Source organism: Mus musculus, chromosome 12 (genome assembly GCF_000001635.26).
Source record: "Mus musculus strain C57BL/6J chromosome 12, GRCm38.p6 C57BL/6J".
Taxonomy (NCBI): Eukaryota; Metazoa; Chordata; class Mammalia; order Rodentia; family Muridae; genus Mus; species Mus musculus.
In genome coordinates, this window is record NC_000078.6 from 30,091,320 (window position 1) to 30,106,599 (window position 15,280).

At 46.2% G+C, this 15,280-nt stretch overlaps 1 protein-coding gene across 4 annotated transcripts in view; it reads right to left on the reverse strand.

Annotated features, from left to right (window-relative positions):
- The window catches only part of Tpo (thyroid peroxidase), a 78,326-nt gene that overhangs the window by 36,661 nt on the left and 26,385 nt on the right, over nucleotides 1-15,280 (reverse strand). For all 4 annotated transcript variants that reach the window (XR_003950045.1, XR_872405.2, NM_009417.3 and 1 more), the window contains exons 6-12: nucleotides 14,588-14,717; nucleotides 12,585-12,791; nucleotides 11,733-12,233; nucleotides 9,000-9,258; nucleotides 6,850-7,020; nucleotides 3,460-3,697; nucleotides 1,226-1,434 (exon numbers count right to left, since the gene is read on the reverse strand). Coding sequence is in view for 2 of the 4 variants with exons in the window: in NM_009417.3 (NP_033443.1) it covers nucleotides 1,226-1,434; nucleotides 3,460-3,697; nucleotides 6,850-7,020; nucleotides 9,000-9,258; nucleotides 11,733-12,233; nucleotides 12,585-12,791; nucleotides 14,588-14,717 (1,715 nt within the window). In the remaining 2 variants the exon portion in view is untranslated. The remainder of the gene's footprint in view (nucleotides 1-1,225; nucleotides 1,435-3,459; nucleotides 3,698-6,849; nucleotides 7,021-8,999; nucleotides 9,259-11,732; nucleotides 12,234-12,584; nucleotides 12,792-14,587; nucleotides 14,718-15,280) is intronic.

Genomic DNA, 15,280 nt, shown 5'->3' on the forward strand with positions numbered 1-15,280 from the left:
CTCTGTGCTTCTGCCCGTCCCAGAAGCTGTCCGGTTCTCTGGCGCACCCTCTAACCTGTTCAGACTAATTTCCTAAGTTCTGCTGAGTCCCGGAACCAAGATGGCGACCGCTGCTGCTGAGGCTGAGGCCGCCTCCCAAGCCCCTGTGTGTCATTCTCAATTGGCATCCCTGTGTTTCTTATGGCAAATGGGTTCTAGGCCTTAAAGAAATGCCTGCCATGTAGCTAATTCCTCTGCTCCCACTTGAAGCCAAGTCTTACATGGCACAAATCTGATGTCATAGTTAATGAAAGAGTAAACACTTTGTGTGGTTGAGAAAATTTCTCGGTGGGTGAGTTGCTTGTTGTGCAAGCGTGAGGATCAGAGTTTGGGTATCCAGAGCCCGTGTCTGGTTGAGCATGGCAATCTGACCACAATCCCAGAACACAAGAGGCAAAGACAAGGAACTCCCAGAGCAACCTGGCTAGCCAGACCAGGGAGTTCTACAATCAGTGTGAGATCATGCCGCAATAAAGTAAGATGAATCTAGATTGAGAACACTCAACGTCAGCTTCAGGTCTCCAGATGCATGTGTTCACAAATGTGCACCCAAACACATGCAAGATCCACACAATATACACACACCACACACATACACCTGCATACATGTGAAAATAATAAATATTCCGAGTCAGTGGTAATTCATGAGATATAATTCAGTCTGTCCTAAGCATGCATAGAGCTAAAAACAAGGTGAGAACATTTACTTTGCTAATTAAACATCTGGAATCTGTAGGTCCCGGCTCAGTCTTACATCTTTTCTATGTAGTCAAATGTCAGTCACTACTTGCTTTTAAATGAAATCTCATCTGCTGCTCCTTGGCCAGGAAGACTGAGCCAGCAGGATCCCAGGAGGCTCTGTTCTCATGCATGGTTGCCAGAACTCTAGAGGAATGCTCAAATCTCATGGGCACAAAGCCCATGACAGGAGGAGAATCTGGGGGTTGCCAGTTCCCAGGCATTCCCAAGCACAGTGTATGAACCTAGATAGAACACAGGCTTGCCAACGGTGGCAGACCTCTCGGCTCTGATTCCTTGGTCTTGCTGGGGGTGCTACCATTCTATACGAGAAGACAAGGCTCAGTCTTGCCGGTGCTTTCTCAGCAGGGCAGGTTTAAAATCGGTCTCTTTGAGAGGTTAAACTGACGTTAATGACACGATAAAATAACAAGAGGCTTGGAGTTACCTTGTGGGAAGGTCTCCCTCCATAGTTCAAGGTCCATGCTCGGGATGTCCTCACAGGATTCAAAGTCTTGGGGGAACTTTCCAATACGGAAGGCATCCACAGGTACTCTGGTGAGTCCAGTGTTGTCACAGATGACCCGAGGTAGTGAATGCTTTTCTAGTTCCTGCCTCTGAGCGTCTGTGAAGACATTGGTGTTCTCCCACCAAAACCTACACAGGAGAAGGCATGTGAGTGGGGTGGCATGCTCTGCTATTTTTGTTTCCTCATGTACTTGACACCCCAATGGAGAATCCTGTCATAGGGTAGCCACAGCACGCAGGGCTTGTGAGAATCTGGCATCGGAGACATGGAGGAGAAAAGGAGGGCATGAGGTTGTCTGTGGGATGGGCCACAAGCTGTCAAACTTGTATTGGAATGGCTATCCTGAGTCTGTATGGGTGCAGCTCTGCCTCAGAAGCAAGGGCAGCAACAGCAACATCAGCCACTGGGAGAGGTGCTGCTCGGCCCAAGGTCCAAGTTTGATTCTTGTTCCTATCCCACCCCCAAACCAGGGACATCAGAGAGAAAGAAAATAATGTTAGTTCTTAGAATATCAATATCATGGACAAAGCTCCAATTTTCCATAGCCCTTTACCGTATAAACATGTCTTCATTCTTACTTGGGAACAAATTCCCTTAAGAGGGGAGAAGGAGCTGAAACCTGCAAAAGGACCCCAGATGTATTGGACAGCACGTGAAAGAGCCTCCTTTATTTCTGTTTCCTCATGCACTCAACACCCCCATGGAGAATCCTGTTATAGGGTAGCCACAACACACAGGGCTCGTGAGAATCAGGCATCAGAGACATGGTTGACTGGAGTTTTGCTTTTTGGAGACATCCAGTAATAAACACTAGGGTGAAAAATCCCAGCATCACTCTAACATCTGCCAGAGGCTCTTGGACTTTGGCATTGAATATGACCCAAAAGCCATGTCATACTCAAGGGAGCTTAGGAAATGAGCTGCCTACCAAGCTCGTGTCTTCTCCTGTCCTAATTATGTCAAGCCACATCATTTTTCTAAAGATACAGTTTCAAGGAAGATTAAAAAAAACTTCCAGGATTTCTTCCAGGTGTTGTAGGTGTGAGAAATGCTGTATCCTAGAAATTAATGGCTAACATTTCTAGCAAAGGCAATGAAAGAGTATGAAGGACGTGGCTAAAATCTGAGCTATGCCTGAAAAGCACTCTAATGGGGAGAGAGGGATGGATGGAGGGAGGAGGCAGGCAGAGTGAGAATCCAGTATGTGGGAACTTTTAAAAATACCAGAATGAGGGCTGGAGAGATGACTCAGAGGTTAAGAGCACTGATTGCTCTTCCAGAGGTTCTGAGTTCAATTCCCAACAACCACATGGTGGCTCACAACCATCACCTGTAGTGCTCTCTTCTGTTGTGTCTGAAGACAGCTACAGTATGCTCATATACATTGGATGGATGGATGGATAGATAGATAGATAGATAGGTAGATAGATAGATAGATAGATAGATAGATAGATAGATAGATAGATAGATAGATAGATAGATAGAGTTGCTTACTTAAAAGATACCAGAAAGAAATGATTCCTTGGTTTTTAATGTGTGGTTCCATAATTGTAATGGTTCATGGTTTACACTCTGCTGGTCACTCTATGGTGTCATACCATGGGGCACACTGATAAATGACTCTGCTTCCCTAACCTCCTCTGGGTGCAGGAAGTACAGAATTTTAGGTTGAATTGGAGGAAGGAGGAAGGAGGAAGTGCAAGGACAGGCAACTGTGAGGGGATGGAGGTCGAGGCATGGTAGAGAAGCAGGAATGAGTCTGTTTGGCTGGAGACTGCTCCAGGGCACTAGCAGGGATCCACACGGGCACCAAGGCAGGCCCATCCATTCAGTATGCGTGGTGTCAGTGAATGGTCAAAGATGGAAGCTGTAGGTTGTCACAATTTGAGTTATATGCCTTTTCAACCTTATGACTAGAAATATGGGAAAACAATGGTCATGTTTTTAAGTGAACAAGATATTCTTTATGTCTTGTGGTCCTTTTGTGTGGTGACAACTTCGTTTTATCATCAAGGATGAAACATTTGAGAGAAAACCTGTTCAGGGTCACTTAAGCACTTGAGCCCAGACCTTACTTTTCCATACAAGTCTAATATGGAGCCCTGTGTTATGCCCAGAGTGCATACCACATATACTTTGCCACAGGTACTGACCTGTCCCCATCCCTCAGAGCCTTCATCTGCTTCCCAATGATACATGCAAACAGAGGACCAGTGCGGGCCCCCGGCAAGAACTTTTCAGCCAAGCCTCCCAACCAGACGTCAATGTTGTCAGCATGCTTGTATAAGTCCATTATCTTGTTGACCATGCTTCTGTTGGCAATGGCCTTGTTCAGCTCAGCTGGTGTCTCCAGGCGTGACAAGCCACAGAACTCTCTCCATTCATTGTAGTCTGTACAAGAAAGAGAGCATAGGTCTGACTTTACAGGGATTTAAGCTTGACTAGTCTACCCATGGGTTCTGCTGACCCCTGGAAGCCAGGGTTGCAGAGACACAGCCCTGTCTGCTAGTCCCTGCTGCAGAGTGACCCTGCTGTTGTGGCATGACAGTCAGTGCTATGGAGTTCAACAGGACAGACTACGTAGCATAGACTTGAGGCTCTTACAATGAGTGTGTTTTGGGGTGAATGTGAATTGGAGTTAGAAAGGGTACCAGGTCAAAACTCTTTAGTGGAGTTATACTCTGAGTGGCCAGTCTTTCCCTGCAGAACTCTTCTGGCCGGTCACACCGCTTTCAGAGTTGAGGATGCTCCAGAAGGGCACTGAGAGCTCGTGGAGAGCAGGAGCACACTAGGACTCTCCTCTCTCTGTCTCTGTCTCTCTCTCTGTTTCTCCCTCTGTCTCTCTGTCTCCCTCACGCATACATACACATACAAACATAGACACTTTTACATATACATTCATAAACACAGACACTCTCTTAGGCACACTCACTCACTAACATACTCTTATACACATGTACTCCTCACACATACATACACACTCATAAACACATACCCTCTTACACAGACACACAGTTTCTCTTTCACACACAGAAACATGCTATCTTATACACATATATCCACACAACAAGACACACACTCTCTTATACTCACCTACTCACTCACTCACTCACTCACTCACTCACTCACTCACTCATATATACTCACAGACACACACTCTATTGTATACATACATATTCACTCTCTTATACACACACTCACAAGCACATACTCTCTTACACAGACACACTCACAGACACACACTCTCTTATATACACTCACAGACACTATCTTACACACTCAGACACACAGAACACACATATGTACATGCCTATCTTTCTTCATGTGACTGCCTCTGCAGATTCTCTCTCTGCTTAAGGATGATTTCATCATTGCTGGAAAAGGCCATCCCTGGCCTCATGGTCCCAGCATCTCTCACTCCCCATTGACCCTACAGGTACTGCTCTGGCTCTGCTGGGCTGCTTTCTCCACTGGATACATGACATGATCTTCCAGTACCCTCCTTACAGGCTGCCTTTGGCCTCATCCTCCTCATCTGGACTTCTTCCAGAAGTCTCTCTTCCTCCTGACAGTGATGGAAGATGCCAGCCACAGTCTGCTGTGGGACTCCACCCTGAGGCACTGAGCAGGCAGCAGTTCCTTGTCATTCCCCTCACCTGCCCATCCTGCCATCAGCATTCTGTCAGAGTCTGCCTTGTGTTATTTTCACTGCTTTCTGCACCTAGACGCTCAGCACGTATTGTATAAACACACACAGAGAAATGCATTGAGGACTAGGCCAGGTCTCCATAGGGGTGACGAGGCATTAATGGGATAAACACTTTGGGGACTCATGGTGAACCCCGTGTGTGGATAAGGTAGAATCTGAAGAAATGACCGTGCAGAGTCTGGGAAGTGATGCTGGAGTGACAAGAGCCTTGCTGAGCCATTGAATGGGGTGTGGGAGCACCTAGCTACAGGGAAAAACACAGAGGTAACAGGTTACAGCAAATAAAAGCCAAAGTGAGGAAAAATCACCACTGAGATTTAAAGTTGTGCTTTATGAGCGCTGCCATCTGATGGTATTGGTGGGAGCGTGATGATGGCAGCTCCCTCCATTCTGATTCAGGAGAAGCTGGAGTCTGTTTAATGTAGATGTGTGTGTGTGTGTGTGTGTGTGTGTGTGTGTGTGTGTGTGTAGGGGGAGTGTCTGCATTGTATTTGATGCAGCCAAACACCATACTACATTTTTATAATAATGACTTCTGAGCTTCCTGGTCAAGAAGATTGCTCTATCTCAATTCAGTGTCTGCTGTGCAAAGCTGGACCTGGTAAGTGGTGGCGCACTGGGAAGTCCTCTCTTTGTTCTCTAATTCCAGTTGGGTCACCTCAATCATGTCTCTCCGGAGCCATCTAGCAAGATGACAGCTTTCTCCTTTCCTGTCTCCTGAGTCCTGACACGTCCCATAGCATTTTGACTCCATTACGTACTGCTTTAGGCCAGACCCTCACAGATCCCGTAATCTCATGGCAAGCAAAATAAAATCAGTGAATTTGATTTATATGAAAACATATATTCCCACTGCTTGCCGCAGAGGCTGGGGAAATATAGGAGTTACTTCATTAAATATCCACTTGAACGATCATTTACTCTCAGGACAATTGAAGCACAAAGAGCAGATGAATTACACTTGAATATTGGGAGAGAGGTTTCTCAGGGGCCGTAAGCAGCAGAAATAGGCTTCAACAGCTCAGAGAAAGCTAGTGCACCGGAGCTCAGGGTGAAGTACAGAGAGTACGTGGCCTGCCAGCACACACAGAAGGGACCCTTTCTATAACTTCCCAGTATATACATGCTCTCCAGATCCAAGCTGCTACAGTCCCTTTGAAGGCTGCAGTGAGGGAAAAAAATGACTCAGAAGGATGAAATCAACTGCATTGGACTCTGCAGTCAGTTTCAGAATGGCAGCCTGGGTCATAGCATCTGCAAATAGGGCCTTTTCTCACACATAGTCATAGGGCAGAGGACACTGGCCCTGTGAGTGGGCCTCTGGGTTAGGCCAGGCATCAGTGTGGTAGTTCCTGGGGAACCCTGAGTGCTCCATAGACTTGCATGGTGCTGACTCCATCAGGGTCCTGGAGTTCTGTAGTTGGAAGCCCTTTGCAGACTGGGACTTTTGCTCAGAGAATACAAGGAAACACATCAGAAAAGACATCTCAAACACATTTCACAGATAGAGGCACAGACTCTTCTGTGGCGTTTGAGGGGAGTCAGTCTACATACAGCTATGTAGTTAGTGACAGGCTTGGTACATACCTATACTCCCACTTACCTGGGAGGCTGGAGCAGAAGGATCATGAGTTCGAAGCTAGCACGAGCTACATCCAAAACCTTACCTAAAAGCACAAACACTAACCAAACAATCAGGTAAACAAAGAAAACCTTCAAATCTACTCCTCTGAAACTGGCAGCGCATTGGACATTTCACTTTATACCAGATACCGAGCCCGAGAGTTCTTCCTTCAGCACACACTGAGCCACACCATCTCTAGACCCGACCAACCTGGTAAGCCATGATCCCGGCCCCTCTGCAAGTTCAGTGATGCCAGATCCAAGGTGCCCACGTTAGACAGCACGAAGAGCCTCTCGGTCAGCTCCTCATTCATCAGCTGCCCTTGGACTTGCAGCTTGGCTGCTCTCGCCAGGAGGCCTCTCACTATCGGATCCAAACCACCTGAAAGGCACCACGTACAAATCAAGAGAGGTCCCCAGGGCCCTGCTGAGTTCTGGGGAACCCAGGATAGATTCTCAGTTATAAGGCGCATTTACTGGTAAATGTCTGTGCACCTTCACAAAATTACCTTACGCAACCCCAAGATTTCCAGGTTCTTTAGGACACTGCCACCAATAGCCAACCATGTGCCAAGGTCACGTTACTCGGGTTCATTATTAGTCACTTCTCAGCAGCAGAATGTTTAGAGTCAGAGGAAATACTCACTGGCCTCCACTGCCTGGAGCAGTAAGATGTGGCCTGCTCTGGCAAACTCTAAGTTTCTCAGAAACCTTGTTCTATAATCCACTGAAGTCTGGGCCATCCTCCCAGAGGGCCTCAAAGGAAGCAAAGCAGCCACTTCCCAGGTCTTGCCCTCCTTAGCTGCACAAATCTGGAGTTACATGCAATGACATCTACTGAGAGGCCAGTTCCCTTGGGTTACCTCCCCTCCCTCTACCCCCCACACAACAGCAAATGTATAATACATCTTGAACTGGGTAGAGTGACTTGGGAAGACCCCCCTAAACCTCCCTTCTCATGGTCTGCATGAAAGCAATGTGATTATCAGTGGTGAGGGAAATGATGTCAGCTGCCATCATCTCTTCTCTCCAACCTGTCCCTGCACCTACTTTGGAGCCAGGTTAGAAATGATCAGAGGGGCAGGATGAACATGGGGGGTGGGGATGGGCAGAACGAAAGATGTGGGGAAACATGAAAACAATCCTCCAGAGAAGAGCCAGAGAGCTGCAGGGTTTTGTTGTTACTGCTGTTTGCTGGGTTTTTGTTTTTGCTTTCAAATGCCAGCATCCTCTGCAGCTTAAGTGCTGTTCTCACACTAGAGAACAGGCGTAGTGCTTAATGGGTAAGAAATGACAGCACCATCTATGAGGCATGACCACCAGGACACTTTTACTTCTTTTTTTTTTTTTTTTTTTTAATTCGGGATCACCTTCTTTTTTTTTTTTTTTCTTTTTTCTTTTCCATTTTTTATTAGGTATTTAGCTCATTTACATTTCCAATGCTATACCAAAAGTCCCCCATACCCACCCACCCCCACTCCCCTACCCACTCACTCCCCCTTTTTGGCCCTGGCGTTCCCCTGTACTGGGGCATAAAGATTTATTTATTTTATGTATATGACTACAGCATCATCACATTGCAGATGGTTGTGAGCCACCATGTGGTTGCTGGGAATTGAACCCAGGTCCATTGGAAGAGCAGTCAGTGCTCTTAACCACTGAGCCATCTCTCCAGCACGATACTTTTACTTCTTTGTCTCCAAACACAAAGAGAGCATACTCTACCTGGATAATCTATCCTGAGCTCTGAAGAGCTCCAGATGCGAGTCAAGGCGTTTCTCACAAACATGTCACCTTTTAAAAAACTTAGAACGCTGGGCTGGACTGGGAGTTGGGGGCAAGGTGGGGGTATGGCTCAGTCGGTACAGTGAGATGCACAGCAAGCACAAGAGCCCAGGTTTATTCCTCAGAACCCAGGGGAGTAATTGTAGGGTGTGATGGTTGTGTGCTTGTAATTATGGTGTTGCGGTGGCAAAGACAGGGATTCCTATGGCTTGCTGTTTGCCAGTCTAGCTTAATTGGTGAACTTCAGGTCAATTCAAGACCCTTTCTCAAAGGAAGTGAATTGCTTTCCTAAGGATTACATCTGAGGTTGTCCTTCAGCCTCTTTTTGCATACACATGCAACTGGACACACAGAAACACACAGAAACTAACTCTCTCTCTTTCTCTCTCTCTCTCTTACACACACACACACACACACACACACACACACACACACACATGGGGAAAAGGCTTTGAATATACTCATTCCCTCTAAATACTGATAAATTACATAGCACTAGCATGGAAGGTGAAGGCTCAGGCTGGGCTACCCTGGCTTGTGCTTAGCTGTAGGATTAAGTCAGGAGGATGGGCATACCTTCCTGGATAAGCCTCCAGGGTCTGAAGAAGACATCACGCAGCTGCAACCTGGGGAGCTCTGTGTGCTCCTGGAAGTCAGTGTTTAGCCGTCTCACCAGTGGATGGACTGTGGCATGGCCAAAGCGAAAGGCAGCAGTGGAGAAGATGTTGGACACAGTAGGGTTCACAGTGGGGTTGTAGCCTTCATAGGGGCCCACATACTGCCTGAAGGCATCAGGACCCAGGATTTTGGGGATATAATCCCTCATGGTGATGATCTATAGAGGGGGAGAGAGATGTTCTCTGAGCAGGGACGGCGTTCAACACAGCCCAGGGATACCTGTAGGTCAACTGAAGGTTAAAGATTAAGCAATAGGGAGGGATTGTGCCTGGGGATCCTTAGGACAGATCATCATAGGATTCGTGAGGCTCCCAAAGAAGGACACAGCCCACAGACTCAGGCAGAAGTATGGGAAAGGACATACCCATCAGGTAAGAGTACAACCCACAGGAATGTAATAAAGAGAGGAGGTGGGGAAAAAGGAGGAAGAGGAGGAGGAGGAGGAGGGAAGAGACACTAGATTGAGGAGGATGATAACATAAATCTAGAGAGCATCTTTTCTGTTCATTGAGGTTATTAACACTTTCCTATTGAGAACAGGCCACTGGATGATTAACGTCCAGGTCAGCTAAGTTCTTCAGATATGCAGAATTGAACCCTCCATCTTTAACTACTGAGCTCCTGTAAGGACATAGCAGTGATTCACACCTCAAATACTATAGAACTTTACCAAGGAGAAACACGGAACCAGGGCCCTCCCCCACCACAGCATTTTTGTACATGAGAACGGCCAGTTGTGGACCTGTGTGCGGCAGCCTCCTGAGCCTCCCATCTTTGGATGACTTGCCAACCGTCACTTAGACAATATGATCCCTAAAGGAGGCAGCAGGGAAAGGCACTTCTGGGATGATCCCTGAGACTCGCACCTCTGGAGAAACTCAGTGCATACTCATGAGGCGGCTACCCTTGCCTGCACATTCCAGCTGCTAGGAAAGATGAATGAAGTAAGGGCCCGAATCCCTGCCCCTGTGACGTTTATCTTCAGAGACTGGGAAACACCAAACGAACTGAAACCCCCCATTGGCCAGGTCTGGAAGTTGTGACCAGGGAGAGAATCATTGCAGATTCATCTCACAAGACGAGGGGAAGCCAGCCTTGGGGGGTGGGGGCACCTTTGTCATGGACTGATACCCCACTCTGCACAAAGAAGTCAATGTCTGGCCAGCAGGGCTTTGAGGATCTGATCATGTTAGAAAGCTACTATACAAAGCTGCTTTGGTTCTCTCCTTTCATAGATACTGATGTGAGATTCTGCTAAGGGTGCCCACAGTGATTAAAACAACAACAGTATATGTTTACGCATGCCTGCCAAGCAAAGGTAGAGCTGCTCAGCGAAGCACCTTGCACTCGGAGTTTATGATGCGCCTCAGCTTCAAGGTTTCGTCGTGTAACTCATTTCTACTTTCTTATCTAACCCAGCACAGCATAGGCGTACACAGACATGAATATAAATGGACACAGACAAATACAGCCCACTACAGAAACATACACACAGAACAGATGCATGGCGCAATTTAAACTCACATGACAAATGCCACGCAGACACACAAAGCACACACATACTGAGTGCAGATACCATATTCACCGTGCACATGACTCCTTAACACACTATATATCATGCACATGACTCCTTAATCAGCGGTGACAGACACCCAATGCGCACTACCGTGTATGCACGCGTCCTGGAGTGTTGGACTACTTCAGTGGGTTGGTAAAGATGTTCCAGCACTGAATGTTGCCTGCCTTCATGTCCTCTGGACGCTCATATTCTCCCAGCAACACAAAGATTAATGCCTGGTCCTCAGGTGCCCAAGGCCATGGCAGGTCAGTCGCTCCAGGCTGTCTCTTGTAGCTATGTACAGGAGGACAACACCCACTTCCTATTCCTTGCTAGGCAAGATTAAAGCTATCTTCTCCACAGGGTCTCTGTGAGGACACAGGCATGATGTCAAGTGCCCAGCACAGAGCCTGTTCTAACCTGACATGGGAAGGGGTTAGTATAAAGTGACTCAGTCCTCCATCACAACCCAGGGAGATGGTGACATCAGCGCTGCATTGATTTTTAATATGATTTTTCTCTTGCACAACTGATCAATGACCAACAGGGATCTCCATTTAAGATCCTTTGGTTTTTAAAAAGAATCATAAAATAAAGATCGAAAAATCAACTGTTCTTTAACGTGACAGAAATGACTAGGAACTTCATTATTACCACAACAGAAATAAGCCAGAATCCATCTACTTACCCACCTCACAGGCCTGCTACTAAGGGTATTGGAGCTATAACCTGTTTGGCTCTGTGAGTTCCAAGTACCAGGCAGCAGCCATTGAAGGGTCTACTTCTGGGTACAGTTGAGGGTGCAGGAGGTCTGTGGCTTACAGTTACTAGAGATGACCCAGTGCTTGGACAACAAAGCCACAAGGAGCCTCCTGGTAGTAGGAGCACTTTGCTCACATAAACTTGTGCTGTGGACATCCCCACTTAAATATCCCAAGGTGACACTGTCAGAAACTAAGAAAGCCCATGGTGGTCCCACTGGATACTCCCCTGGGCTCACAATGGCCCTGCGGACACATCTTAGGAGCATCCAGGTTTTCCTGTCTGTACCGCCCCTGCACAGAGGCACATACCTGGTGCAGTGCCCCTACCACCTTGCGCGCCTCCTGGTAGGCAGTGTTGGCGCTCCAGTGCTTGTTAATGGCCTTGAAGGCCGAAGCCAGGCGGTTGTGCTCGCGCAGCCACAAGGTGTGTACCGCTGCCAGGGCAGGGACCTCACTGGCGCGACCGTCTCCAGCCAGGAAGCAGGGCGTGCGGTTGGTGCGTGGGGTACCAGGCTCTGGAGCGCAGGCGGCTGTTGCGAAGGGCAGGTAGGCACGGCCAGCATCTAGGTGGAGAGTGTTGACACGCAGCAGTCCTGCCGAGCTGCTCCAGTTGCGCAGCTGCTTCTCAACGCCAGGGGAGCTGCCGTACACAGTGGAAGCATCAAGGAAGGAGGTCAAGCCATTCATCTGCTGCCTCGGATTGGCTGCAGACAGGTTGCCAAAGAGAGCACCTTGGTCCCCAGTGCCACAAGCGGCGGAGGAGCGGTAGAAAGGCAGGCATGCAGTGGTCCCTGAGGAGTTTGAGGGAAGCTGTGGCAAAGGGGAGACTAGATGTCACTTTCAGCTCGTGTGCCCTTTTAGAATCTTAAATCATAAAATAAATTTGTGTTGATTAGGTGATGGGCAAGGAGTAATACTTATTGCTGAGTGACAATACCTGTTTAGAGCATACACACCATATGGTGTGGGAGTGATGGGATAAGTTGCACACATAAAATGGAATTGTAAAAGGAGTGCATTGAATGTCCAAGGAGTGTAAATACGTAGAAAGCTCCTGGGGATGGGGGCAAAGGAGACTTTGCATTTATGTTAAGCTTTTCTGTTTAGTGTTTGAAAAGTCACATGTCATTTCATAATCAATAAAGACTTGAGGGAAATTACCTGTATGGGGAAGCAAGGATTTTGGTTCTCACAGGTCAGCTGGCAGTCGACACCTCCCCAGAAGGCTGCTGTGCTAGTGCTCTGTGGTGTGAGAGCAATGTCATGATCGATGTACTGTCCCCACACCGGCAGAAAATCAGAGTACTGGTCATCTTCGGTCACAGCCTCATTGGAAACTTGAATGAGGTGCCTTGTCACTTCCCGTACCTGGGTAAAGAGAACAGCTTGCAGTGGTGTGGTTAGACTGCCCCGTGATCAATAATGGAGACCTTGAGGTCTTAAATTCATGGTGAGGCTCTTGTTCACGGCTCTGAAGAGCCCTGGAAAGACCTGTTGCTGTGGCCATAACGGGAAGAGCCAAGATGGAAGACTGACACATTTGGGCTTGAATGCAGAGATATTCAGTCTGGTCACATGGGTCTTTAATTTTTGAGAGCCTTCTTGACCATTGTTAGAGAGTTGTGACTTGGGGTGGAAGACATGGATGGATAGATTCCACCTTGCAGACTTCGTTGGAGGAGTCATAGAGTAGGCCATCGTGTAGCCTTTAGAAGTTAGGAAAGATGAGGCTTAAGAGATAGTAAGTGGTAAAAGCATCTGTCTTGTGTTACGTGTGTGAAGCTCAGCACCCCAACCACAAACAAATGTGCGAAAGTCAAGGAGTGGGATTCCCCACGAGAGCCTCTCAAAGGACACAGTCCTGGGACACTGACTTTAGACACTTTAGGCTTTTGACCTACAGAACTGAACATCTAAAATCTGTGTTAGTATAGTCACCAAAACTTTATTAATTTTAGAATAAAATCAAGAAATGAAAGAAAAGAATAAAAATTAAGAAATAAAAAACGAATAAAATCAAGAATAAAAGGCTACATGTAAACACAGTTAAGTGCTGATTCTTGTAAATGATGATAATATATAAACAAATAATACAAATTTGTACAGTTTCAGTCTCAGTAAAGAGCTCAAAAGACCTCAGGATTCGAACTGGTCCAATGTTGAGCAAACAATAGGAAGGGAAACATCTGGTGGGGAGTTAAGGGTAGACAGATATACTATGCTTTCTCCGTGAACCCTGGTACCCAACTCTACCTACTGGTCCTTACCAACTACTAGAAACACTTGGCTCTCTCACTAAAAAGATACTTGAAAAACTGCCCATGTACAGGGGTGAATCTCGATTGGAGAGCTTTATGATGGTGAAGGTGTCAGTTGACTGAGTCAGCTCCTCACTTCTGGTAACTGGTCTTATCTATGTTGAGCTGAGTACCTGCTATATTTATCATACACTTTGAACATTCTGTTGTGGAATGTGGCATATAAACAAACACCGAGTTATCCACTGATGTGAAGAGTCAAACTAGGGTCAAGATGGACCATGTTTTGATGCTGTAGATCAATGGACCCAATGGCAAATGTTGGACCAAAGGACAAGTAGGAAATGAATGCATTCATGCCCCCCCCCCCCCAGTATGCCTCTGGTTGTGTGCATGAGTGAATTCATTAATGAATGCATGGTCATTTCTGAACCTTGTCTTCCACCTTATGAATAAAAGAACTTATTTAAGAACACTAAAGAGCTTATCAAGAGAAAAGGTATAAAATTAGATGAGAGTGACTTTAAGTCTCAGTTGTTCTCCTCATTGGCTGAGTGTGTCTAACCTTCAGTGCCTCATCCACAGGTGTTATACCTCAGGGCTCCAACTTTTTCTGGAGTTTGGGAACATAATGGGATAATAATAATAATAATGATAATAATAATAATAAATAATAAATACATAAATAATAAATAAAATAATATATAATAATATATAAAATAATATATATAATATATATAAAATAATAAATAAATAAAATAAATAAATAAATAATAAATAAAAAATAATAATAGATCATCCCAGCAGTCACCCATCAACCCCCCCCCCCAAGGCTATGAGGAGTCTTATAGCATTATGGAAAACCTGTTCTTGTCATGTTGAAGTAGGTTCTAAATGAGTACCAACCGGGGGCAGTGGGAAGCCGTGGTATAAGAAATTAGGGTTCCAGCCTTTGGGCTGACTGAAGCCATCTTCATAGACAGGAGGCAGCCATCTTGCTAGGGCTGTGTTGGAGGCTCCCCATCTGGGGTGATCTCTGTGGAAACAAATGAAGGGATGTGTTTGAGATGGAAGAAAATGAAGAAATGTTGAGGTCTCAATACAGTATAACTCACTCAAGATAATACACTCTGGGAACATCTCTTAAGTCTCTAGATAGGGCTTAGCAGTTGGTCTTCCTGATAGATTTCTCTGGGGTATGTGGAAGGAAGTGACTTCTAGGAGCTTAGTCTTTAACCTTCCTGAGGGGGAATCCTATCTCAAGAAGCTCTGACTGCTGATAAATGCCTCACACTGCTCTATCCAGGACACTCCCTAAAGTTTCTCTCCAAAGTAGGGCACTTGTCCTTCTAGAATGTACTATGGGGGTCATACTCAGAGAACAGATATTTGGGGCAATCCAAGGGACTATTTGAAATATTGTAATATTTAAACAACTTTAATCAAGACACACCCAGGGTCCTTGTACTTATCATGATGATGGTATTTCTACTAGAAATAAGGTACCTAGGAAAATACCAGAAGTGAGAAGACTACGGAGGGGGTACATATTAGTATGTGCATTTGAATTAAAAATAAAATCAGATCTTTTTCTAAGTT